The following is a 27,850-nucleotide window of genomic DNA, read 5'->3' as shown; positions in this document are numbered from 1 at the left end:
GCTCCAGCTCCTGCTCCGTAACCATAGAAACCAGGTATTATCAACGCCACACTTGTAGAATCATAGGCCGATAGGTCCGCCCCTGTTTTACTCGTGAAAGATGTTGTTCCGTGGATAGGTGAGCGTGGCACAAAAACATGAAACTGATGTCTCCGTTACAAATGCGGTTTTTTACATTTACGTCTCAATATTTCTCCCAAAAGCAACTCGTATTTATGTAACACCTTCAACATCATAAAATGCCCCAAGATGCTTCACTGAAACATTATCAAATAATATTTGACACTGAGCCGTATGAAGGGAAGGAAATCTGCCATCCTGATTTTTTTAATTGAATTCAAATTCTGCCATCTGCCATGGCGGGATTCAAACCTGGAGTTCAAACCTGGGATTCAAACCTCACCAAAACATTAGGTGAGTTTCTGGATTGATAGTCTAGCGACAACACCACTAGGCCATTGCCTCCGCTAATCTCAGGTGGTTAAATCACCACCAGTCAGATTACCCCCGCTCAAAGGGCCTACGGTCATCTGGGACAATGCCAAATTTATCTTGCCTCCACGTGACTCCAGGCCCATGTGGGCTGACTCTTAATTGCCCTCTGAATTGGCCGAGCAAGCCACTTGGTTCAAGGGCAATTAGGGTTGGGCGCAACAAATGCTGGCCTTGCCAGCGACCCCCACATCCCACAAAAAAATAAAATTGAATGCAAAAACATCGACGCAGATCCAGCTCAGACATCATCATTGATTGGTTGATTAGATTTCACTCAGTCCCACGGCTCTGGGGAGCTAGTACTCTGCTGACTGCTGCACAGAATGACATCAGGTAGTAAATTGCTGCCTGGAGAATTAAGTCCCTGAGTTACTTGCTGAGACACGCACGTACGGCGATGTGGGGGCGGGGGTGCTCTTGTCTCTTTGTTCATTTGCTGTTCATCGATTCTGCGGCGTACCTCATCTCCCCCTGCCTACCCCCCATTTCCATGATTGGCTTAGAAATTTGGAATCGAGCAAGAGAGCCAGGAGGAATGGTGGCAGAGTGGTTAGCATTGCTGTCTCACAGCGCCAGGGACACAGGTTCGATTCCTGGCTTGGGTCTGTGTGGCGTTTGCACGTTCTCAGCGTGGGATTCCCCGGGTGCTCCGGTTTCCTCCCACACTCCAAAGATGCGTGGGTTAGGTTGATGGGCCATGCTAAATTGCACCTCAGTGTTAAGGGGATGTCGGGGGGACTAGTAGGATAAATATGTGGGGTTATGGGGGGATAGGACCTGGGTGGGATTGTTGTCGGTGCAGACTCAATGGGCCGAATGGTCTCCTGTCAAGAGGGCTAGAATACAAGAGCAGGGATGTACTTCTGAGGCTGTGTAAAGCTCTGGTCAGACCCCATCTGGAGTATTGTGAGCAGTTTTGGGCCCCGTATCTAAGGAAGGATGTGCTGGCCTTGGAAAGAGTCCAGAGGAGGTTCCCTGGAATGAAGAGTTTGCCAGTTGAGGATTCTAGGATGAGGGGGGATCTTATTGAAACTTACAGGATACTGCGAGGCCTGGATAGAGTGGACGTGGAGAGGATGTTTCCACTAGTTGGAAAAACTAGAACCAGAGGGCACAACCTCAGGCTAAAGGGACGATCCTTTAAAACAGAGATGAGGAGGAATTTCTTCAACCAGAAAGTGGTGAATCTGTGGAACTCTTTGCCGCAGAAAGCTGTGGAGGCCGGGTCATTGAGTGTCTTTAAGACAGAGATAGATAGGTTCTTGATTGATAAGGGGATCAGGAGTTATGGGGAAAAGGCAGGAGAATGGGGATGAGAGAAATATCAGCCACGATTGAATGGCGGAGCAGACTCAATGGGTTGAGTGGCCAATTCTGCTCCTATGTCTTATGGTCTTCTGCACTGTAGGGATTCCAGAAAGATGAGGGGATTTTGTTTAAGGCAGTGAGTTACTGTGATCTGGAATGCAGTGGCCTGAAAAGTCGGTGGAAGGCGTTTTGATGACGGTTTCCGAAAGGGGGATTGGGTAAATACTAGAAAAGGGGGAACAATAGAAAGGCTATGGAGGGAAAGAGTAGAGGGGATTGGCAAATACTGGATTGTTCTTACAGGGAGATGACAGGGACGTGACGGGCTGAATGGCCTCCTGTGCTGTATGATTTTACAACCCTACAGCAGATAATACACAGAGGGCGGGAATTTCCTACCCCTCTGTGGCATGGGAGGCAACGTGCCACTCGCTGGCGGCGGGACCTTACGGTCCTGCCATTGTTAACGGGGTTTCCCGTTGAATGCACCCCCTGCCGGCGGGAAACCCATGGCGGGGGTGCGCTGTCGGTGGGACAATGAGATCCCGCTGGTGTAAACGGCAGCAAGATTTCGGCAAGAGCCTGTGATTGAGAGATAGAGGACTTCATTAGCCGTAAAGCACTGTAGGATGTCTCGAGGTTGTGCAAGGCGCTATATAAATGCAAGTTCATTCATCTCTTTTCAAGTATACTCTATTCATGAAATACAGCATGGAACTGGTCAAATTTGACATTACACAAAATGTATCATCGTTCAATCTCTTCACATCCGGTAAATGGCACTGGGAGGTAACTCGCTACATTTACAATTCCAGGTTATATTTCCAACACAATTCCGTGTTAATTCCGTGTTAAACATACAGCCTGAAGGGTTTAGCACAAATCCCAGCCTCTCAGTGTGCTGTGGCAGGTGGGACTTTAATTCAGTTTGACATTCTGTGCTGCATCGGGAGGGAGCAGACCTGACCCCTGTGAAGGGCAGCGCGCATCAACAACACAATGGTCACTCTTCTTGACGCCCGCTTCGTACACACACACAGCACCAGAGTAACATTCATACAGTCTTACAACACAGAGGGTGACCATACGGCCCATCATGCCCATGCTAGCTCTTTGGAACAGTTATCTGATTAATCCCATTCCTTGAGCCCCCTCACCCCTCCACCACACTTTCTCCAATAACCCTGCTGAGGTTACATTTTTAAAGCACATATTAAATTCCCTCTGAAAGTTACTGAATGCGCTTGCACTACAAACAGTACATTCCAGATATAACAACGTCCTATATCGTAGCATTTTCAAAGAGGCTAGCACAGGCATGATGGGCTGAATGGTCTCCTGATTTGATTTGATTTGAATTGATTTATTATTGTCACATGTATTATCATACAGTGAAAGGTATTGTTTCTTGCGTGCTATGCAGACAAAGCATACCGTTCATAGAGAAGGAAAGGAGAGAGTGCAGAATGTAGTGTTACAGTCATAGCTAGGGTGCAGAGAAAGACCAACTTAATGCAAGGTAGGTCCATTCAAAAGTCTGACGGCAGCAGGGAAGAAGCTGTTCTTGAGTCGGTTGGTACGTGACCTTAGACTTTTGTATCTTTTTCCTGACGGAAGATGGTGGAAGAGATGGAGTATAACGTTGACAAGTTTGAGGTTATCCACTTTGGAAGGAATAATAGTAAAATGGACTATTATTTAAATGGTGAAAAATTACAACATGCTACTGTGCAGAGGGACCTGGGGGTCCTTGTGCATGAATCGCAAAAACTCAGTTTGCAGGTGCAGCAGGTGATCAAGAAGGCAAATGGAATGTTGGCCTTTATCGCGGAGGGGATGCAGTATAAAAGCAGGGAGGTCTTGCTGCAATTGTACAAGGTACTGGTGAGGCCGCAGCTGGAATACTGTGTGCGATTTTGGTCCCCTTATTTGCGAAAGGATATATTGGCCTTGGAGGGAGTGCAGAGAAGGTTCACCAGGTTGATACCAGAGATGAGGGGTGTTGATTATGAGGAGAGACTGAGCAGATTGGGTTTGTACTCGTTGGAATTTAGAAGGCTGAGGGGGGATCTTATAGAGACCTATAAGATAATGAAGGGGCTGGATAGGGTAGAGGTGGAGAGATTCTTTCCACTTAGAAAGGAAGCTAGAACAAGAGGGCACAGCCTCAAAATAAAGGGGGGTCAGTTTAGGACAGAGTTGAGGAGGAACTTCTTCTCTCAGAGGGTGGTGAATCTCTGGAATTCTCTGCCCACTGAAGTGGTGGAGGCTACCTCGTTGAATATGTTTAAATCACGGATAGATGGATTCCTGATCGGTAAGGGAATTAGGGGTTATAGGGATCAGGCGGGTAAGTGGAACTGATCCACTTCAGATTAGCCATGATCTTATTGAATGGCGGGGCAGGCTCAAGGGGCTAGATGGCCTACTGCTGCTCCTATTTCTTATGTTCTTATGTTCTTATGAATGAATTGTTACAGCCATAGCCAGGGTGTAGAGAAAGATCAACTTAATGCAAGGTAAGTCCATTCAAAAGGCTGATGGCAGCAGGGAAGAAGCTGTTCTTGAGTCGGTTGGTACGTGACCTCAGACTCTTGTATCTTTTTCCTTACGGAAGAAGGTGGAAGAGAGAATGCCCGGGGTGTGTGGGGTCCTTAATTATGCTGGCTGCTTTTCCGAGGCAGTGGGAAGTGTAGACAGAGTCAATGGATGGGAGGCTGGTTTGCATGATGGATTGGTCTACATTCACGACCTTTTGTAGTTTCTTGCGGTCTTGGGCAGAGCAGGAGCCATACCAAGCTGTGATACAACCAGAAAGAATGCTTTCTATGGTGCATCTGTAAAAGTTGGTGAGAGTCGTAGCTGACATGCCAAATTTCCTTAGTCTTCTGAGAAAGTAGAGGCGTTGGTGGGTTTTCTTAACTATAGTGTCGGCATGGGGGGCTGCTATATCATTCAATGTTTCTAAGGGTGGAATTTCATGGCTCCTCATGCTGGTGAGATCTTCCGTTCCCGCCAAAGTAAGTGGGAGTTTTGAGCGACTCGTCACATTTCACTGTCCCTCTCCCGCTGTAAAATTCCGCCCTAAATTCTATCTGGCCACAGGCACAACTGTGTCTTCACACCGTCTGTCACCAGGAGTAACAGGTAAATCCCACTCCTTTCAAACCTATCTTTAAGTTCCATTCTCTGCTCTAACCAAGACCGCAAACAACAACAAAGGGTCATGAAGGAAGCTCAGGCCATCAAGCAAACAGGAAGCGTAAAGGAGGACAGGGCCCTGTCTATATCAATGGGGATGAAGTAGAAAGGGTCGAGAGCTTCAAGTTTTTAGCTGTCCAGATCTGTCCTGGTCCCCCCCATGCTGACACGATAGTTAAGAAAGCCCACCAACACCATAAGACCATAAGACATAGGAGCGGAAGTAAGGCCATTCGGCCCATCGAGTCCACTCCACCATTCAATCATGGTTGATTTCAACTCCATTTACCCGCTCTCTCCCCATAGCCCTTAATTCCTCGAGAAATCAAGAATTTATCAATTTCTGTCTTGAAGACGCTCAACGTCTCGGCCTCCACAGCCCTCTGTGGCAATGAATTCCACAGACCCACCACTCTGGCTGAAGAAATTTCTCCTCATCTCTGTTCTAAAGTGACTCCCTTTTATTCTAAGGCTGTGCCCCCGCGTCCTAGTCTCCCCTGTTAATGGAAACAACTTCCCTACGTCCATCCTATCTAAGCCGTTCATTATCTTGTAAGTTTCTATCAGATCTCCCCTCAACCTCCTAAACTCCAATGAATACCAGTACTCCAAATGGGGCCTAACCTCGACTTTCTCAGAAGACTAAGGAATGGGGCCTAACCTCGACTTTCTCAGAAGACTAAGGAAATTTGGCACGTCAGCTACGACTCTCACCAACTTTTAGAGATGCACCATAGGAAGCATTCTTTCTGGTTGTATCACAGCTTGGTATGGCTCCTGCTCTGCCCAAGACTGCAAGAAACTACAAAGGGTTGTGAATGTAGCCCAATCCATCACGCAAATCAGCCTCTTTTCCATTGACTCTGTTTACACTTCCCGCTGCCTCGGAAAAGCAGCCAGCATAATTAAGGACCCCACACAATCCGGACACTCTCTCTTCTACCTTCTTCCGTCAGGAAAAAGATACAAATGTCTGAGGTCACATACCAATCCACTCAAGAACAACTTTTTGATTAAAAGTGAATTTAAATTGGAGATACTCATCCTGAAAGCTTCCATTAAGTCATCTGTTGGCCTTCTCTCTTCCGAGGAGAACCATCCTAACTTGTCCAATACTTCCCCATGGAGTAATCCTTCACCTCAGGTGACCAACCTTCATGACTGACAGAGAGCAATGAATTGGTTTGATTGGATTTATTGTGACATGGATTGGGATACAGTGAAAAGTAGATGGGAATGTAGAACTCAAAACATAAACAAATCAACCATGATCTTATTGAATGGCAGAACAGGCTTGAGGGGCCGAATGGCCCCTTTGTATGTTCAGAGGTATCAACAGGAAAAAAAGGTACAATTAAAATAGACCTAACTCAGAATTATTATGTTTTTTGACCTTTTTACTGTAATTTTAGAAACATAGAATCCGACAGTGCAGAAGGAGGCCATTCGGCCCATCGAGTCTGCACCGACCACAATCCCACCCAGGCCCTATTCCCATAACCCCATGCATTTACCCTAGCTAGTCCCCCTGACACTTAGGGGCAATTTATTAGCATGGCCAATCCACCTAACTCTCACATCTTTAGAATGTGGGAGGAAACCGGAGCACCTGGAGGAAACGCACGCAGATGCGGGGAGAACGTGCAAACTCCACACGGACAGTGACCCGAGCCAGGAATTGAACCTGGGTCCCTGGTGCTGTGAGGCAGCAGTGCTAACCACTGTGCCACCGTGCCGCCTAATTCCTCAGCTCTCTCGCAATTTTACTGGCTCACCCTGCCCATTGGCCAGAGGGGCGAAATGGTAAGATCGCCTTCAGAGTCTACCCTGGAGCCTGATGCAAGGGATGTATTCCAAACTGTAAATAAATAATTGAATTAATCTTACTTATTTTTCAGAGACATTGGAATCTGAAAATGGTGCTGCCAAACTACCCACTTATCAACTGAGGTAAGCCTTTCAGTTTTATCAAAACAGTAAGCATATGTTTTTGAATGCAGTCTGCTTTTGATGTATTAAGAATAATTCTGAGAATCCATTTTCTAAAGGGATGTTCTTCAAATTGCCGCCGAGCCTTCATGTAAATATTGCAACGACAAAAGAATCAAAATTCCACTGGTTACAGCTTGGGTTTGTTCCCAATATTTTTAACCTGTTATTGCCACAAAAGCAACCTCCACAGGTGAACCTCTGACCTGAGACTTGACCCTGTGAATATGGGAGGGATTGGCCGTGACTTCCATCTTTGACCGATTGCTTTGTTCTGGATGGTGTCGAGCTTCTTGAGTGTTGTTGGAGCTGCGCCCATCCAGGCAAGTGGAGAGCGTTCCATCACACTCTTGACTTGTGCCTTGTAGATGGACTTTGGGAAGTCAGGAAGTGAGTTACTCACCACGGAATACCTAAGCCTCTGAGCTGCTCTTGTAGCCACAGTATTGGGGTTAGTCCGGTTCAGTTTCAGGTCAGTGGTGACCCCCCAGGATGTTGATAGTGGGGGATTCACTGATGGGAATGCCATTAAATGTCAAGGGGAGATGATTGGCTTCTCTCTTGTTGAAGATGGTTATTCTTTCCTCTGAATTCAGTGGATACAGCACTTGGACAGAGTAACCTTTTAACGTCTGTTTTATGCTCCATCAAAGTTGAAAGGTTCAATGTATGGGTCCAGGGCGTATAACCGTCCACTATAATTCTGCGATGCTGACTGATAGTGCACGGGATTCCACAGCAATATCAGTTTTTTATTCATTTATAGCATGTAGGTTGCTGGCTAAGCCAGCATTTATCCCTAATTGTCCTTGTGAAGGTGGTGTTGGACCTCCTCTTTGAACCAGTGTAGGACATGTTGTGTAGGTACAGCCACAGTGCTGTTAGGGAGGGAATTCCAGGATATGGAGGGAGTTCCAGGATATGTACCCAGTGACAGTGAAGGAACGGCGATATATTTCCAGGTCTGAATGCTGTGTGATGTGGAAGGGATGTTGCAGGTGGTGGTGTTTCCATGTTTCTACTGCAGATTTGCGAGGTGCTGTTGAAGGAGGCTTGGCAAGTTGCCTGGTCCCTCCCCAACTGGACTTAGAAATCTATCGCTGTTCCTTCGCTGTCGCTGTCAAAACCCTGGTGTTCCCTCCCCTTACAGCATTGTGGGTGTACCTATACAACATGGACTGCAGCAAAGAACAAAGAACAAAGAACAGTACAGCACAGGAAACAGGCCCTTCGGCCCTCCAAGCCTGTGCCACTCCTTGGTCCAACTAGACCATTCGTTTGTATCCCTCCATTCCCAGGCTGCTCATGTGACTATCCAGGTAAGTCTTAAACGATGTCAGCGTGCCTGCCTCCACCACCCTACTTGGCAGCGCATTCCAGGCCCCCACCACCCTCTGTGTCAAAAACGTCCCTCTGATGTCTGAGTTATACTTCGCCCCTCTCAGCTTGAGCCCGTGACCCCTCGTGATCGTCACCTCCGACCTGGGAAAAAGCTTCCCACTGTTCACCCTATCTATCCCCTTCATAATCTTGTATACCTCTATTAGATCTCCCCTCATTCTCCGTCTTTCCAAGGAGAACAACCCCAGTCTACCCAATCTCTCCTCATAGCAGTTCAAGAAGGCAGCTCACCACCACCTTCTGAAGGGCAATTAGGGATGGGCAATAAATGCTGGTCTAGCCAGCAATGCCCATATCCCATGAATTGCAAAACTGCGTAGCCAGACGTACTGATCTGCCACGGCCTCTCCTGTTGTAGTCATGGTGATGAATAAACAGTTGCTTGTAAGGCTAGTTTTTTTCATCATTCACTCTCAGTGTGTGAGGTTTTTTCAAAGGCTGACATTCATTACCTGCTTTAATTGCTTGGTAGGGAGTCACATGTACACCAGACACAAAATGGACGACAGGTCTCCTTCCATTAAAAGGAGGTTTGTGAAGTATTTGGGTTCTATCAGATAAAGGTGATTGGCTGAACAATATTAACAATGTTCAGAATCCGCAGACTCAGGAGGGTATAGGTATCAGATCCGTGGATAATAATGTCAGAGTTTGGCAATTGGAACCCACACCAACCGCGAGGCACAATCCATCGACGTGGCTCTGAAGTGCATTTGAACTTCATTGATTTTTCTGGTTTCGAGGAAGCAGCTTTCTTCCTCTGACCCTTCCTAATGAGCACTTGTGAATATTACACTCCAGTATCTTTTAGAAAACCACACACAACAAATCACCACCAGGGAAATGCTCCAAGCTAATGCTGACAGCCAATTTTAAGACCACAAGATCATAGGACCGTAAGATATAGGAGCAGAATTAGGCCATTCTCCTCCATTCAATCATGGCTGATATGATTCTCATCCCCATTCTCCTGCCTTCTCCCATAACCCTTGATCCCCTTATTGATCAAGAACCTATCTATCTCTGTCTAAAAGACACTCAATGACCTGGCCTCCACAGCCCTCTGTGGCAATGAGTTCCACAGATTCACCACCCTCTGGCTGAAGAAATTCTCGGCACAGTGGCATGGTGGTTAGCACTGCTGCCTCACAGCACCAGGGACCCGGGTTCGATTCCCACCTTAGGTCACTGTCTGTGTGGAGTCTGAACATTCTCCCCGTGTCTGCGTGGGTTTCCTCCGGGTGCTCCGGTTTCCTCCCACAGTCCAAAAGATGTGCGAGTTAGGTGCATTGGCCGTGCTAAATTCTCCCTCAGTGTACCCGAACAGGCAGCGGAGTGTGGCGACTAGGGGATTTTCACAGTAACTTCATTGCAGTGTTAATGTAAGCCTACTTGTGACACAAAAAAATAAACTAAACTTTAAATCTCAATTTCTTAAATACCCAGTCACCAATCCAGTTTCCCTGCCCCGTCCTGTCCACACTTGTTGTTGCGAGGTGGATTTCCTGTAATTGAGTAATTGGGGACTATGATGAACCATTGTGGCTGAGCTTAGTATGCTTTTGAACATTAGTTGATCCCTCACTTGTCCTGTATTCTGGACGATCAGTGTTGGGATTGGCTGATAAAGTCAAGGACCTCACTAAGGAGAGGCGGAACTTGTTAAAATTGGGTTTTATATCTCCAGCCTGACCGCACTCTGCGCTGTTGCAGTTCGGGCGGCACGGTAGCACAGTGGTTAGCACTGCTGCTTCACAGCTCCAGGGTCTTGGGTTCGATTCCCGGCTTGGGTCACTGTCTGTGTGGAGTTTGCACATTCTCTTCGTGTCTGCGTGGGTTTCCTCCGGGTGCTCCGGTTTCCTCCCACAGTCCAAAGATGTGCGGGTTGGGTTGATTGGCCAGGTTAAAAATTGCCCCTTAGTGTCCTGGGATGCGTAGGTTAGAGGGATTAGCGGGTAAAATATGTGGGGGTAGGGCCTGGGTGGGATTGTGGTCGGTGCAGACTCGATGGGCCGAATGGCCTCCTTCTGCACTGTAGGGTTTCTATGTTCTATGTTTCTATGTTCAGCTGTGCTGCCATGTGGAGGGAAGGTCGGAATGGCTTTTCCAAGCCTTGGTGGAGCTGGTTACAACCACAATCTCGCCACAGGACCCGGAATTGGCTTAGTTTTAAAAGAAATTCTTGGGACGTGGGCATCGCTGGCTAGGCCAGCATTTATTGCCCATCCCTAATTGTCCTTGAGAAGGTGTTGGGTGAGTCGTCTTCTTGAACCGCTGCAGTTTATGAGGTGTAGGTCCTCCCACAGGAGGGAGTTCCAGGATTTGGACCCAGTGACGGTGAAGGAACGGTGATATATTTCCAAGTCAGGATGGTTTGTGACTTAGAGGGAACTTGCAATTGGTGGAGGAAACATGTGTCTCGTGCCTTTGTCCTTAATGATGGGAGAGGCTGTGGATTTGGAAGGTGCTGTTGAAGGAGCTCTGGTGAGTTGCTGCAGTGCATCTTGTAGGTGGTACACACTGCTGCCGCTATGCGTCGGTGATGAAGGGAGTGAATGTTGAAGGTGGTGGATGAGATGTCAAACAAGTAGGCTGCTTTGTCCTGGATGGTGTTGAGCTTCTTGAGTGTTGTTGGAGCTGCACTCATCCAGGTAAGTGGAGAATATTCCAGCACACTCCTGACCTGTGTCTTGTAGATGGTGAACAGGCTTTAGGGAGTCAGGAGGCCCAGGCCAATGCTTTGGGACACAGGTTCAAATCCCACCACAGCAGCTGGTGGAATATAAAATTCAGTTCTTAAATGTGGAATAGAAAGCTAGCTAATGGTGACCCTGACAGCTGTCTGATTATCTGGTTCGCTAATGTCCTTTAGGGAAGGAAACCTGCCATCCTTACCCGGTCTGGCCTACATGTGACTCCAGAGCCACAGCAATGTGGTTGACTCTCAACAGCCCTCTGAAATGGCTGAGCAGGACACTCAGTTTGCGGGCAATTAAGAATGGGCAACAAATGCTGCCCTTGCCAGCGATGCCCACATCCCATGAGAGAGTAAAGAAAAAAGAGGTTCTGAATTTATTTCTGATAGTGTAATTTTGAAATTGTGCGCACAAAGTAACGACCGGTAGCACTGCTGCCTCAGAGTGTCAGTTCCCAGCTTGGGTCACTGCCTGTGCAGAGTCTGCACATTCTCCCCGTGTCTGCGTGGGTTTCCTCCGGGGGCTCCAATTCCCTCCCACAGTCCGAAAGACGTGCTGGTTAGGTGCATTGGCCGTGCTAAATTCTCCCTCGGTGTACCCAAACAGGTGCCGGAGTGTGGCAACTAGGGGATTTTCACAGTAACTTCATTGCAGTGTTAATGTAAGCCTACTTGTGACTCTAATAAACAAACTTAAAGCAATCATTGCATCTCTTTGCTAACCAATCAGCAATTCCTCAATGAGCAGTGCCCTCTGATGGGCAACACATGCTATTACACATTATTTCCATCCTTTGGACCACACTCGATGCCAAAGGGCAAACTCGCACCGGCTGTGGCTTAGTCAGTGGCGCCCATTCCTCTCAACGCCACTGCAGGGACTTGAGCAGAGCATCTGTGCCGAAACCCCAGTGCCACACCAAGGTAGTGCCTCACTGCTAGAGATGCCGTCTTTCAGATGAGGTGCCGCTGGATGTGAAAGAGTGGGTGGCAGTGTTTGAGAGAAGATCAGGGATGACCTCCCTGGAGTGATGTCCAATATCTGCCACTCAACCACTAAGTCATTAAAACCAATGCTGGTCAACATGTTAGTGGGAGCTTGCTGTGCACAACATGGCTGCCACATTTCCTACATTGCAGCAGCAACCACACTTCAGAAGTAAAGTTTGAAGGTCCTGAGGTAGAACTCAGTGCTGTACAAATACGCATGTTGTTTTATAGTAGGAGAGACTGGATTATTGAAAGGATTTGACTTATTTCCCTTGTATCTTCCTGTTAGGGAGCGATGCCTGCTTCCACTGAAGCTTTCTCTGGAGTCGAAGAATGTCAAACTAGCCCAGCATGCATTAGCTGGGATGCAGGTTGGTACCTGACCTTTCACCTCAATGGCGAGTTACATCTTTGGGTTGCAAAGGGAGTTTTAAAACCGCATTGGAAAAAGTACAACCGCAAAATACTGAGAGGGTGCAGGGAAGATTCACCAGGATGGTGCCTGGGCTGGAGTGCTTCAGCTATAAAGATAGGCTGGGGTTGTTTTGCCTTAGAGCAGAGAAGGCTGAGGGGGGACCTGATTGAGGTGTACAAAATTGTGGGTAGCACGGTGGCACAGTGGTTAGCACTGCTGCCTCACAGCGCCAGGGACCCGGGTTCGATTCTCGGCTTGGGTCACTGTCTATGTGGAGTTTGCACGTTCTCCCCGTGTCTGCGTGGGTTTCCTCCGAGTGCTCTTTACGCAGAGAGTGGTTGGGGTATGGAATGGACTGCCTGCAGTGATAGTGGAGTCAGACACTTTAGGAACATTTAAGCGGTTATTGGATAGGCACATGGAGCACACCAGGATGATAGGGAGTGGGATAGCTTGATCTTGGTTTCAGATAAAGCTCGGCACAACATTGTGGGCCGAAGAGCCTGTTCTATGCTGTACTGTTCTATGTTCTATGCTCTGGTTTGCTCCCACACTCCAAAGATGGAGTTTAGGTTGATTGACCATAGTGAATTGCCCCTTAGGTTAGCAGAGTTACAGGGTAAGCCTGGGTAATAGTTGGTGCAGACCCAATGGGTCAAATGTCCTCCTTCTGCATTGTAGGGATTCTATGAAAATTACGAGGGACTCAGGATAAATAGGAAGAAACTTTTCCCCTTAGCAGTGGGGTCAATAACCAGAGGACATAGATTTAAGGTAAGGGGCAGGAGATTTAGAGGGGATTTGAGGAGAAACTTCTTCCCCCAGAGGGTGGTGGGAATCTGGAACTCACTGCCTGAAGGGGTGGTAGAGACGGGAACCCTCCCAACATTGAAGAAGCATTTCGATGAACCCTTGAAATGCCATCGCATACAAGGCTATGGACCAAGTGCTGGAAAATGGGATTAGAATAGATAAGGGCCTGATGGCTGGTGCAAACATGATGGGCCGAAGGGCCTTTATGTGCTGTAAAACTCTCTGACTATAACTGATACTGCAAAATCTGAAATAACAACTGAAATTGCTGAAAATAGTCAGCATGTCAAATAGCATCTTTGGAGAGAAGGAGAGAGGGAGGTAGAGAGGCTGTGACCTTGCATCAAACCTGGGAGAAGATAGGAATGTGATAGGGTTGGAGAGGTGTGGGGGGGGGTTGGTGGGGGGGTGCTGGTGGGGGGTGGTTGTAGGGGTGCAAAGGAACCAAAGGGAATGGGGTACAGGATAGAGTGGAGGACTGGAGAGATGAAGTGACATCTCCAGGTGGTGAAAGGCCAAAAGGGTAAAGGGATACATAAAGAAACGAAAGATGATTCTGGAGGAGATGTGAATGGCAGAATGATGAACAGCTGCCGTCCAAGAGCAAAATCAAAGAGAAAGCCCAGAGGAAAGCCGACATCAGACAATGGCGTGATGTTCAGTGGTGGAGTCATGGTGCAGGGGTAGTGGAAGGAACTGACAGAGAGTTGGGTCTCAGTTTCTGCAAGGTGCAAGTCCGTGCGCCTCGCGCTCACAGCACCATTGCTTGTTGGCAGGTTGAATAACAATGCTGGGGTTGGAGCTAAGAGAACGCAGCAGGTTCCGGGTTCTACAGGTTACAGCAAGCGAGGGGAGCAGAGAAATTGAAACAGCCAATGTCATGCTGGAAGTTCTTTGTGAAAGGTTTAGTGAGAGGAAGAGGCTAGCTACGGTATTGGCGATTTTACACTCGGGAACACACATTACTGAGACAGGAGAGTCAGAAGGAGAGGTTTCCAGACTATCTGGGCCATGGTGTTTTCGAGTCCACACATATGAGCTGGTGGGAGCATTACCCAGTGTTCTGTGTATCAGGAAACTATGGGTGTGCTCAAAGCCACTCACTGAAATCAGTGGATAGATACTCTCCAATAGTAGCCCCAGTGTTCAGCTTATTGACTAGTTCTTCACCATGTCCTGATGCTTGCTTCCTATGGAAGGCTCTCCCACTATGAGTGCGTAGCCCTGGACTAATCCATTACTCTCACTCCCGATGTAACCCATTGCTGTCACTCCCGATGTAACCCATTGCTGTCACTCCCGATGTAACCCATTGCTGTCACTCCCAGAGTAACCCATTACTGTCACTCACTCCCAGAGTAACCCATTGCTCTCACTCACTCCCAGAGTAACCTGTGACTGTCCAAATAACTTTATCCTGGTTAGGTTCTGCCTCTTCCTGTTGCTCTCTCTAACAGTCAGCTTGTTAATATTCACTTTGGCCTCTCGGGAAGGGAGATTTGATTTGAAAAGTGAGGGGTTTGGGCCATTTGATCACAGAGGCAGGCCACACTTTATTTCTGTAACAGGTTTTGCAGCAAAAAGTTAAAATTACTCAGCGACATCCTTTCTTTCACAATGCAACCTCAATGTTTGTAGCTGTCACTCTGGAGTTTCTGCAGCTGTTTCCCTTGGTTACAGCGGTTAAACAGGTGTTGCTGAATCACTGCTCATGCAGTCCATATTAGTGAAATTCATCAGACACGCAAAATAATAACTCCATTGTTTATTAAGCAAACACACAAATCTTCTCCGTACAAATCTATAACTAGAAGTTAGATACAAATTTGGTTAATAAAGCAAATCTGAGCGGTCCAAAGGTTTGGTATAAAAACGTAGGTTACACAAAAGGTTAAGTAACGACATCTGTGAATAACATTTAAACCAATTAATCAAATCACATCAGTCCTGCAATCAGAATAAAAATGATAAGGTGACTAATGTATATCCTAATGTGTCTAATGGATCCACTTGCATCATCTTTAATTCATTAATCAAAACATTTAAAATCACACAGAGAAACTTGAGGGATCATATTGGACTCTGCCCTTTGATTAATTCCAACTCGATAACCTCCCAGAATAATCCTTGTTGCTTTCTATCTCCACCCCATATAGGGACTGTTATATGGAGCCTCCAACGATTAGTCCCATATGGATGGAGGGAGGATAGGAACATAGCACAATATTAGGGCAGCACGGTGGCACAGTGGTTAGCACTGCTGCCTCACAGCACCAAGGATCCAGGTTTGATTCCCGACTTGGGTCACTATCTATGTGGAGTCTGCACGTTCTCCCCGTGTCTGCGTGGGTTTCCTCCGGGTGCTCCGGTTTCCTCCCACAGTCCAAAGATGTGTGGGTTAGGTGGATTGGCCGTGCTAAATTGCCCCTTAGTGTCAGGGGGACCAGGAGGGTAAATATGTGAGGTTATGAGGATAGGGCCTTGGTGGGAGTGTGGTCTGTGCAGATTTGATGGGCCATATGGCCTCCTTCTGCCCTGTTGGGATTCCATGTTTCTGTCTCCCCAGGTCACTGAGTTGAAATCAGCACCTGAGGGATAGCGAGTACTAACGTTCATCCCCCTCTGTCCAATTCTTTCAACAGCCAAGATCATCATGGGGGGCTGGCTCACTGAATATGTTTGAGGCTGAGTTAGACAGATTTTTGATCTACAAGATTATTGGTGGGGGTGGGGCGGGGGGGGGGGGGGGCGGTGGGCGGGGGGGGGGCGGGGGGAGAGGGGGAATTGGCGGGAAAGTGGCCACAATCATATCAGCCGTCATCTGACTGAGCGGGGAACATAAAAACTGACTGGAAAAGTTTTTATAGGCATGTAAAGAGAAAAAGATTGACAAAAACAAATGTAGGCCCCTTACAGTCAGAAATGGGAGAATTCATAACGGAGAATAAAGAAATGGCCGAGGAATTAAATTCATACTTTGCTTCAATCTTCACAAAGGAAGACATGAATAATGTACCAGAAGTTCTGAGAAACACAAATTTTAGTGAGGAGCTGAAGGAAATCAGCGTTAGTAGAGAAATTAATGGGATTGAAGGTGGATAAATCTCCAGGTCCTGATAATCTTGATCCCAGAGTATTTAAGGAAATGGCCCTCAAAATAGTAGATCCATTGGTGGTTATTTTCCAAAATTCTTTGGACTCCAAACTGGTTCCAACAGATTGGAGGGTAGCTAATGTAAGCCCACTATTCAAAAAGGGAGGTAGAGAGAAAACAGGGAATTATAGACCAGTGAGCCTAACGTCGGTACTGGGGAAGTTGCTAGAGTCCATTATCAAGGATTTCATAACTCAGCATTTGGAAGGCAGTGGTATAATCAGACAAAGTTAGCATGGATTTACAAAAGGGAAATATTACAAAAGGAAAAAGTTGACCAGGGAGAACCAGTGGGTATGGTTTATTTAGACTTTCAGAAGGCTTTCAACAAGGTCTCACATAACTGAGTACTATGTAAAGTTAAAGCACATTTGATTGCAGGCATTGTCTTGAGATGGATAGAAAGCTAGTTAGCAGATAGGAAGCAAAGAGTTGGCATAAATGGGTCTTTTTCTGGTTGACAGTCAGTAACTAGTGGGGTTCCGCAGGAATCTGTGCCAGGACCCCAACTGTTCATCTTATATATTAATGATTTGGAAGAGGGAACTGAATGTATTATCTCCAAATTTGCAGATGATACAAAGTTGGGTGATTTCAAGAAGAAATTAGTAATAACTCTTGGGGCAAAAGGGATCAAGGGATATAGGGCGCAAGAAGGTGGGATGGGGATTTTGAATTTGATGATCAGTCGTGATCATAATGAATGGCAGAACAGGCTCGAAGGGCAGAATGGCCTATTCCTGCTTCTGTTTTCTATGTTTCTATGTCACCGACAATGTGACCATGGGTGGGATCTTCTGGCCCCGATACTGGCGAGCATCACCGTGGGTGGGATAGGAATTAGCTGTCCGAATTTTCCCATCAAATGTCCGCCGGTGTCAGGGCTGGAAAATCCCGCCCATGGTCACATTAGTACTGTCACATTGTGCCCTATAATTCCAGAGTAATCAATAGTGAGACTATTGGATGGAAATATCATTATTGTGGGAACACTCATCAAGTTAGCAAACCTCAACCACTTAAATCAATTCAGCCCCCATCTCCAAAAGGAGACAACTCATGACTGCAAAGAGCCATGGCCATCTCCTAACGGGATCCCCTCTTTTTATTCGGGAATTTCCCCCTTGATCAGCAGAGTCACCTCTTTGAAGGTCTCTGCTTCGTCATCAGCACTTGTTCCTCTGCAACTCGCAAACATCTTGCCCACTCCCAGTCGCTGCTGCAGGTTTCCCACCGTCAGTCGGAGCGCCGGTTCTTCTGGCTGCATCCGTTTCAGGAACGCAGCAGAAAAGTCTTTATCGTACACCATCGGCGCGTTCCGCTCCGCTGACACCACGTTGCTATTGAGACAGGGGTCATTATTCTGGGCGGGAGGAGAGGAACAGCAAAGGGCAGTCCAGGCCAGCTCAGGCACCATGATCTTGTTCTTCAGTTTGATGTTGGTGGAATTGGCCGAACCTGTCACCACGTACATGGAGCGGCCGGAATTGCGGCATATCTTTGTCAAGTTAAAAACTATGGATTCTGCCTCTTTTGCCCAGTTCACGTTGGCTTTGTGCTTCTGCGGGACTGCATTGGTGAGGGTACAGGTGGCTGTGGCACTGTCTTTCCTATTGAAGGAGTAGGGATAAAGGTGACCTCGATCGTATCCTGAATCCTCGTAATCTGCATCCACCGCCTGATAAACACTGGCAGTGTCTTTGCTGCTCATCATTTCAGCCGAGGCACGTGGATCATCGATCTAAAACCAGCAGAAAATAACACATCAGGAAATATTCACAACTTACAGAACGAGCGAGAGAGAAAGCTCATAAACCCCAACAAACATTTCCCCCTTTTCACAGATCGAGCTGCTGTCCTCAGTCTAACGATTATTCATGGCCACAAAATAAATTGTTGGTTAATGGGAGTGACTTTTGTCTCAGTTTTCTCTATCTTGGTCTTGCAAACAAGGAATCTCCCTCAGCATTTAAATGAGTAACTGATTGGAAGCCACTGGCAATGATAGCTGGCAATTCTCAGCTGCTCAGTCGCTGCTGGGGGGTGCGGGGTGTGGGGGTGTGGTGAGGGGGGGGGCGGGGGTAGGGGGTGCGGGGTGTGGGGGTGTGGTGAGGGGGGGGCGGGGTGTGGGGGTGTGGTGAGGGGGGGGGGGGTGGAATCAGATAACATCAGGTTCTATTTATATCGCATCTAGAATGGAATAAAAAAGGCCAAAGTAGGAGCGCTCTCAGACAAAGCCTTAAACCAGAGAGATTAAGACAGACAACCAAAAGCTTGGACGATCAGGTAGTTTTTAAGGAGTGTATTAAAGGACAGGATGAAACAGGAGAGGCCGGGAGGGGAATTCCTTCGAAATCTTTGATTTTTAAAAATTTGATTTGATTTATTATTGTCGCACGTATTAGTATACAGTGAAAATAACTGTTTCTCCCGCGCTATACAGACAAAGCATACCGTTCATAGAGAAGGAAAAGAGACAGTGCAGAATGTAGTGTTACAGTCATAGCTAGGGATCAACTTAATGCGAGGTAAGTCCATTCAAAAGTCTGCTGGCAGCAGGGAAGAAGCTGTTCTTGAGTCGGTTGGTACGTGACCTCAGACTTTTGTATTTTTTTCCCGATGGAAGAAGGTGGAAGAGGGAATGTCTGGGGTGTGTGGGGTCCTTAATTATGCTGGCTGCTTTTCCGAGGCAGCAGGAAGTGTAGACGGAGTCAATGGATGGGAGGCTGGAAATCTGGTTAAACTGTTGTTCGTTATTTGGTTTTTCTATGATTTAAAGTCATTTGCAAGCTTGGTCACTTCCTTTACCGTCCCCCCCTCACCCCCACTTCCACCCCCGTTCTGAAAAAGCAGGAGAAACTAATCCAGTCAATTACCTCCCCATTCTCGATCATCAGTAAAGTGATGGAAAGTCCCGTCGACAGCGCTATCAAGTGGCATTTACTCGGCAATAACCAGCTCAGTGACGCTCAGTTTGGGTTCCGCCAGGGTCACTCAGCTCCTGACCTCATTACAGCCTTGGTTCAACATCGACACAAAAGCTGGATTGCAGAGGGGAGATGAAAGTGACCGCCCTTGACATCAAGGCAGCATTTGATTGAGGAATCCTCCCAAAACTGGAGTCAATGGGAATCTGGGGGGAAACTCTCTGCTGGTTGGAGTCATACCTGGCACAAAGGAAGAAGATTGTGGTGGTGGAGGGTCAGTTATCTCTGATCCAGGACATCAGGGTAGTGTCCTCGGCCCAACCATCTTCAACAGTTTCATCAATGACCTTCCCTTCTTCATAAGGTCAGAAGTGTGGATGTTTGCCAATGTTCAGCACCATTTGCAACTCCTCAGATACTGAAGCCATGTCCATATGCAGCAAGACCTGGACAATATCCAAGCTTGAGCTGACATGTGGCAAGTAACATCCACGTCACACAAGTGCCAGACAATGGCGGCACGGTAGCACAGTGGTTAGCACTGCTGCTTCACAGCTCCAGGGACCTGGGTTCGATTCCCGGCTTGGGTCACTGTCTGTGTGGAGTTTGCACATTCTCCTCGTGTCTGCGTGGGTTTCCTCCGGGTGCTCCGGTTTCCTCCCACAGTCCAAAGATGTGCGGGTTAGGTTGATTGGCCATGCTAAACTTGCCCCTTAGAGTCATGAGATGTGTAGGTTAGAGGGATTAGTGGGTAAAATATGTAGGGATATGGGGATAGGGCCTGGGTGGGATTGTGGTTGGTGCAGACTCGATGGGCCGAAGGGCCTCTTTCTGCACTGTAGGGTTTCTATCTATCTATCTAACAAAAGAGAATCTAACCATCGCCCCTTTGATATTCAATGGCATTACCATCGCTGAATCCCCCACATCAACATCCTGGGGCTGGGTTGCTGAAGTGACTGGACATATTCTATGCGACCTTGGCAGATGTGATGTCAAAGAAAGCTGGCGATGTGGCATGAAGTGCGTCTGGGAACGCTTGCAAATACTGACACATTCCCTGTCTTAAATAATAGGTTCAATGTCAACAGGTACCGAAAGATAAACAAACCTGACGGACAGGGAACCCCTCTGAATTTTCACAGTTTCAAAAGTTAATCTGAGGAGACTGACAATGACACATAATGGCTGGAATTTTACCCCACCCACCACGAGAATCGGGCGAGGGGCGGACAATGGGAAGGTCCGTTGATTTTGGGTGTGATTTTACGGTTTCAGGACGTAAAATCCCGCCCAATAACTCAGCTGCACTGAATGTAGTTAATGAGGCCTTTTTCAGGTTACTGTAACACTCAGTGCACAAACACCTTCCCCATTGGATGTAAAACCTAACTGAATCAGCAGATTATTGTTTGAGAAGCTTCATTCACGCAGGGTGTGTGTGCATGAAATGGAGCCGGCAACCCCCGCTGGAAAAGCAGCATGACCTGGAGGGAAAGCACAATGCCATGTTAGCGAAGGAGACTCCAAGCGAAACCTTCCTTTACTAAAATTAAACCAACTGCTTTGTTCTTGCGGCATTGGTTTCAGAGTTGAAGTTGAGGTCAGACCACGGGTCAGTTGGGTAGATGAAACTCACCAACCGTCACTTGTGTACAGCTGCTTGCAATCTCCACACTCCCCACATACGGCACCAAAAATATCTCCCTGCATAAAGACGTCAACTCTCGAAGCATAGAACCCCTACAGTGCAGAAGGAAGCTATTCGGCCCATTGAGCCTGCACCGGCAACAACCCCACCCAGGCTCTATCCCCATAATCGCATGTATTTACCCTGCTAATCCCCCTTACACTAAGGGGCAATTTAACATGGCCAATCCCACCCAGACCCTATCCCCGTAACCCCACATATTTATCCTACTAATCTCCCCCAACATCCCCCTAACACTAAGGGCAATTTAGCATGGCCAATCACCCTAACCCGCACATTTTTGGAGTGTGGGAGGAAACCGGAGCACCCGGAGGAAACCCACGCAGACACGAGGAGAATGTGCAAACTCCACACAGACAGTGACCCGTGGCCGGAATTGAACCCGGATCCCTGGCGCTGTGAGGCAGCAAGGCTAACCACTGTGCCACCGTGCCGCCCTCATTACTCATTACCTTGCGGAGAAGCCCCCTCTTTTGGTCTTGGGCTGTTCTGGGTAAAGGAGGACCCTGTCCGTATCTGGAAAATCCCAACTCTGGCTCCAGCCGCCTCTGGATTATTTGAAAAGTGCCGGGCCAGAGCTGACCAATCAGAGCTTGAGTACTAGAATGTTGCACTTTCTGCTGGGAGGCTGCGTCCAATCATTGGTGAGCTGGAATGTCTGAACATTCCATCGGGCTGCAGTTGTTGACACCACAAACATTGAGGGTGTAGCCGTTACCCCCCACCCTCCCAACCACGTGTGCACATGCAATGTCTGCTACCCTTATAAGACCATAAGACATAGCAGCAGAAGTAGAAGTAGTATGCTGCAGATGTATAGAACGTTGGTTCGGCCGCATTTGGAATACTGCGTCCAGTTCTGGTCGCCACACTACTAGAAGGATGTGGAGGCTTTGGAGAGAGTACAGAGGAGGTTTACCAGGATGTTGCCTGGTATGGAGGGGCTTAGTTATGAGGAGAGATTGGGTAAACTGAGATTGTTCTCCCTGGAAAGACAGAGGATGAGGGGAGACTTAATAGAGGTGTATAAAATTATGAAAGACATAGATAGGGTGAACGGTGGGAAGCTTTTCCCCAGGTTGGTGGTGACGTTCACAAGGGGTCATAGGTTCAAGGTGAGGGGGGGAGGTTTAACACAGATATCAGAAGGACATATTTTACACAGAGGGTGGTGGGGGCCTGGAATGCACTGCCAGGCAAGGTGGTGGAGGCGGACACACTGGGAACGTTTAAGACTTATCTACACAGCCATATGAACGGAGTGGGAATGGAGGGATACAAAAGAATGGTCTAGTTTGGACCAGGAAGCGGCACGGGCTTGGAGGGCCGAAGGGCCTATTCCTGTGCTGTATTGTTCTTTGTTCTTTGTAGGCCATTCGGCCCATCAACTATGCTCCATCATTAAGTGAGATCATGACTGATCTGACATGATTATCTGATAATCCTCAACTCCACTTTCCCACCTTATCCCCATAACCCCTGATTCCCTTATTGATTAAAAATATAAGACCATAAGGTGCAGGGTCATTAAAGCTGGATCCAGCATGGAAGAGGGAAAATCACTGCCTTTGGAAAGTCCAGAATGTGCGCTTGCTTCATTCCCCGCTGATGTCGTGGTTTGATATCTCCCCACAATGCTTTCTTTGACCATCAGGAGATTGACGTCCACTCTGCTAGGCTCCAAATCATTCTGGGAGGGTTGGCATCCCTACCTGGGGGTTGCCATTGCCGAGACGTTGAACTGTCCCAGCAGTATAAATAGTGTGGCAATAAGGGCCATGTTACATGGACAGTTACATGGGTAAAATGGGTATAGAGGGATATGGGCCAAACGTGGGCAATTGGGACTAGCTTAGTGGTAAAAAAAAAGGCGGCATGGATAAGTTGGGCCGAATGGCCTGTTCCCATGCTGTAAACTTCTATAACTCTATGGCATGTCAGAGGCTGGGAATTCTGCAGAGAGTAACGCACCTCCTGACTCACTTTTTCCAGCACCAGTGCACCGTGGCAGCAGTGTGTACCATAAACAAGATGCTCTGCGGCATCTTAGAATCATAGAATCCATAGAGTGCAGAAGGAGGCCAATCAGCCCATCGAGCTTACACCGACAACAATCCCACTCAAGCGCTACCCGCTTAACCCCATGTATTTACCCTACTAATTGCCCTGAACAAAGGGGCAATTTAGCACGGCCAATCCACCTAACCAGCACATTGTTGGAGTGTGGGAGGAAACTGGGGCACCCGGAGGAAACCCACACAGACACAGGGAGAACGTGCAAACTCCATACAGTCAGTGACCTGAGGCTGGAATTGAACCCGGGTCCTTGGTGCTGTGAGGCAGCAGTGCTAACAACTGTGCTACCGTGCCACCCAAGGCTTCCTCGACAACACCTTCCAAACCCGTGACCTCTACCACCTAGAGCGACAAGGGCATCAGACACATGGGAATACCACCCCTGTAAGTTCCCCTCCAAGCGTACACCATCCTGACTTGGAAATATATCACCCGTTCCTTCACTGTTGCTGGGTCAAAATACTGGAACTCCCTCCCTAACAGCACTGTGGGTGCACCAACCTCACCCAGGGACTGCAGCGATTCAAGAAGGCAGCTCACCACCACCTTCTCCGGGGGAGTTATGATGGGCAATAAATGCTGGCCTAAGCAGTGCCCACATCCTGTGAATGGAAAGAATCCATCATGTTGAATAAGGAGTAGGAGTAAGCCATTCAGCCCCTCGAACCTGCTTCGTACTGTGCCAGGATTGCACTCGAAGTAGAAAGGGTCGAGAGCTTCAAGTTTTTAGGTGTCCAGATCACCAACAACCTGTCCCGGTCCCCCCCACGCCAACATTATAGTTACGAAAGCCCACCAATGCCTCTACTTTCTCAGAAGGAAATTTGGCATGTCAGCTACGACTCTCACCAACTTTTACAGATGCACCATAGAAAGCATTCTTTCTGGTTGTATCACAGCTTGGTATGGGCTCCTGCCCTGCCCAAGACCACAAGGAACTACAAAAGGTCGTGAATGTAGCCCAATCCATCACGCAAACCAGCCTCCCATCCATCGACTCTGTCTACACTTCCCGCTGCCTCGGAAAAGCAGCCAGCATAATTGAGGATCCCACGCACCCCGGACATTCTCTCTTCCACCTTCTTCCGTCGGGAAAAAGATACAAAAGTCTGAGGTCACGTACCAACCGACTCAAGAACAGCTTCTTCCCTGCTGCTGTCAGACTTTTGAATGGACCTACCTTGCACTAAGTTGATCTTTCTCTACACCCTAGCTATGACTGTAACACCACATTCTGCACTCTCTCCTTTCCTTCTCTATGAACGGTATGCTTTGTCTATATAGCGCGCAAGAAACAATACTTTTCATTGTACGTTAATACATGTGACAATAATAAATCAAATCAAATCAAATCAGTCACCCTTATGTTGGGCCTGATTTTCACTCTTCAACAACATAAGGTAGAATTAACACAGGGAGCATTGCTTCCCCCTGCTGGGAGAAAAGTGGGCTGCAAACCGACTGACTTAAAAAAAAGCCCTCCCTGCAGTGCTAATACACTGGGGTGGGGCGGGAAGGTTATCAAGTTGAGGGTTGGCTTTTCCCCCTCAGTGGAGGGAAGTCCTGCCCTCGAGAGCTGTTGGCCAAGCTCATTGGCCAGCAGCTCCCAATGTGCCAGCAGCGCCAGAAGAGAGTAGTGGCTGCGACGGGGACTGCAAGGAGGTCCATGGAGCAGGGCCACGGACACCGGTCAAAGTGAACCTATTAGGCAGGGAGGGATCGGGCATCCTGGGGAGGGGGTGGGGTGTGCCCATGCAGGTTTCGAAGGCCAGGTGAGGTGGCACAAAGTGGGGTGATACCATCTTAAGGGGCAATGTCCCCGATACACAATGGAAGTAGCCCCCTCCCCCACTTCTTTCTCGAGCAACTTTGGTGAAAAAATGGCCTCCCCACTCTTGCTGGCCTGCCACTGCCTCTTGTATAATGGCAGTGGAGGAGGATTGAGATCCTTAATTGCCACTTAACTGGATGGTTAAGGGCCTCAATCGGCCTAAGGGCTTTTGGCCTAGTGTGTGCGTCTTACCCAACCACTGTAATATGTGGGCACTGGTCCAGGGGTTGGCTGGAATGCACTGGGCTACCCACCCAGCTTATATAATGTACCAACCACCTGAAAACACACCAGGATGTGGAGGGGGTGGGGGCTGTCTTATTCCACCATAGTTTGATAGAGATATTTAAAATCATCAAGGCCTGGACAGAGGGAGAGACGGTTCCCATTGGCAGAGACTGTTCCCATTGGTGGAAGGATTGAGAGCCGGAAGACACTGACTTGGAGTTTGCACATTCTTCCTGTGTCTGCGTGGGTTTCCTCCGGGTGCTCCGGTTTCCTCCCACAGTCCAAAGATGTGCGGGTTAGGTTAATTGGCCATGCTAAATTGCCCCTTAGTGTCCCGGGATGCATAGATTAAAGGGGTTAGTGGGTAAATATGTAGGGATATGGGGATAGGGCCTGGGTGGGATTGTGGTCAGTGCAGACTCGATGGGCCGAATGGCCTCTTTCTGCACTGTAGGGTTTCTATGATTTCTATGATTTAAGGTGAATGGGAAAGGAAATGATGACCACATGAGAAGAACATGATGGGATGAGGGGAAAGGTAGGAAGTGGGACGAGGTGAATGACCTCCTGCTGTGCTTTAACTATTCTATGGGCTACATTTATGGGAGGGCAGATTGGTCAGCACTCCCCCCCCCCCCCCCCAACTCTCCCCCCCACCCCCCAAACCCACCTCATCTCTCCCCCAGAAGTAAAGAAGGCAGGAGCCAAGTCACTCCATGCCAGCCACCCAGCAGCCATTGTTAGCTGTGGGAGTTGGCGACATTGGTGGCGAGTGGGAATTCTCTCCCTCACTCAGGAGGACGTCCTGCCTCAAGGGGCCAGTTGGATTGGCCAGCATCTCCAACACTCCCAGTAGCGCCAGAACTGAGCGGTGGCCGCAGCTGGAACTGCAGGAGGAAGGCCAAGGAAGAACATGGCTGCCCTGAGATAGTGGGCATTGACCTTGGGTGGGACTTTCCGGTGTCGGGTCGAGCGAGGCCGTAAAAACCCGTCCAGTAAGACCCACACCACCTGCCCTTCCTTCCCACCTCTGTTCAATGTGCCATTTATATACATCCTGCCCACTCCCACCTGACTGCCCATGCCCTCTGTGTGTGGTGGCACGGGCAGCATTTTATTCAGGTCAATCAACTTGTTAACAAGTGACCCTTATTTATTATATGGTGATTTCGGCACCCACCCACCTAACATAGAATGGGTATGAATTTGGGAGAGGCAGGTGATGGGCTGGCTATCCGGCCTATTTTATTTGCCCCCAACAACCGCCCCCCCCTCCCCTCACCCCGCCAGAAACACACCTGCTGGACACAGGTATAATCCAGCCGTACGATTCTATTCTGTGAAAGTGAATGGACTTCAAGTGAGATTAAATCTCACCCTTTGGTGTCATGGTGTTTGTGGGATCTTGCTTTGCACTTTGAGATGTCCCGAAGGCACACTCTAAATGCAAGTTCTTACTCTCTGTCTCTGTCCATCCGGAAATTTTAAATACTTTTATGGTAAACTGCCAAATAAAATGGAGTGGAGTTTGCACGTTCTCCCCATGTCCGCGTGGGTTTCCTCCGGGTGCTCCGGTTTCCTCCCACAGTCCGAAAGATGTGCTGGTTAGGTGGATTGGCCATGCTGAATTGCCCCTTCGTGTCCAAGCTGTGTAGGTTGGGGAGATTGGCCACGGGGTTACAGGGATAGGGCTGGGGTTATGGGTCTGGGTAAGATGCTCTTTGGGAGAGTCAGTGCAGACTCAATGGGCCGAATGGCCTCCTTCTGCACTGTAGGAATTCTATGGGGCGGGAGAATATTTGCCTTGCTGACCAATGGGAGCAGAATTCCCCCTGAACCTGGGAGTTCTCATTTCCCAAGCAGCAAGGTGGAGAGATCTCCGAAAGCTCTGTGACAAATGTTGCTCACTGTGGTTCTCAAGCTGTGTTGGGCTGTCTCTGCTACAAGGTGAAGCGTTCAGTCCCAATCACTTACCTGCGGCTCATAAAACCACGGTCTGGGTCTCAGCTTCTTGTCCACGCCCAGGGTGCAGGGGTACCTGTAAGCGGAGTAGACCGGGATCCGCAGGTCTGTCCGGTACAGCGTTACAAAGTGATAGTGGTTCTTGTACCTCTGGCAGATCTTGACGCGGTTCTGAGTGTCGAAACCCTGCGGCGGCACCTCGCCCTGGAAGAACCAGCCACACTGGCTCAGATCCTGGATCACTTCTCCCTGCACTGGCCCGGGATTGAGGAGAGGGAAGAGGAGGAATAAAACCAGACTCGGTGTCCCCATGTTCAGATTCCTAGTTTTACGGCGAGCGATCTGTCTATTAAACTCTCTCTCTGCTGCACCAGTTTCTCTGTGTTAAGTTCCACAGACAGAGTGACCCTTGGACTCTCTGAAAGTCTCGAGGAGGATGTTCCCAGTGCAACATCCAATTTAAATGAGACCTCGCGCTCCCTCAGCCTGTGCTACTCCTTTCATTAATCGAGAGGTGACAGTTTCGGTTCCTGTAATTGCCCCTAATGTTTCTCTATAATAATCTGCAGCCGGTGTTAAGAATAGTTGAACCTTGTGCCTAAGTCTCTCTTCCTTATTTCTCTGAAGATCTTACACAAGAGCATAGTATCCCTG

General features: G+C 48.2%; 2 protein-coding genes across 5 annotated transcripts in view; one reads left to right on the top strand and one right to left on the bottom strand.

Moving 5' to 3' along the window:
* The window catches only part of arfgef3 (ARFGEF family member 3), a 112,617-nt gene that overhangs the window by 8,010 nt on the left and 76,757 nt on the right, over positions 1–27,850 (top strand). For all 4 annotated transcript variants that reach the window (XR_013499613.1, XR_013499612.1, XR_013499611.1 and 1 more), the window contains exons 2-3: positions 6,903–6,954; positions 12,369–12,450. Coding sequence is in view for 1 of the 4 variants with exons in the window: in XM_078229437.1 (XP_078085563.1) it covers positions 6,903–6,954; positions 12,369–12,450 (134 nt within the window). In the remaining 3 variants the exon portion in view is untranslated. The remainder of the gene's footprint in view (positions 1–6,902; positions 6,955–12,368; positions 12,451–27,850) is intronic.
* On the bottom strand, positions 17,567–27,563 carry LOC144504865 (endonuclease domain-containing 1 protein-like). Its single transcript, XM_078230622.1, has 2 exons — positions 27,209–27,563; positions 17,567–18,202 (listed from the first exon to the last, which is right to left on the bottom strand). The coding sequence occupies exons 1-2, from the start codon at positions 27,506–27,508 to the stop codon at positions 17,567–17,569; spliced, it is 936 nt and encodes a 311-aa protein (XP_078086748.1). The 5' UTR covers positions 27,509–27,563.

Source organism: Mustelus asterias, chromosome 15, assembly GCF_964213995.1.
Source record: "Mustelus asterias chromosome 15, sMusAst1.hap1.1, whole genome shotgun sequence".
NCBI lineage: Eukaryota > Metazoa > Chordata > Chondrichthyes > Carcharhiniformes > Triakidae > Mustelus > Mustelus asterias.
Note: the sequence above shows the minus strand (reverse complement) of the source record. Positions and strands in the feature narration are given on the sequence as shown.

Coding starts and splice junctions, on each gene's coding strand:
- LOC144504865 (XM_078230622.1), bottom strand. CDS start 27,508: ATGGGGACACCGAGTCTGGTTTTATTCCTCCTCTTCCCTCTCCTCAAT. Junction 18,203..27,208: donor CGTGGTTTTATGAGCCGCAG/GTAAGTGATTGG, acceptor TGCTGGTTTTAG/ATCGATGATCCACGTGCCTC.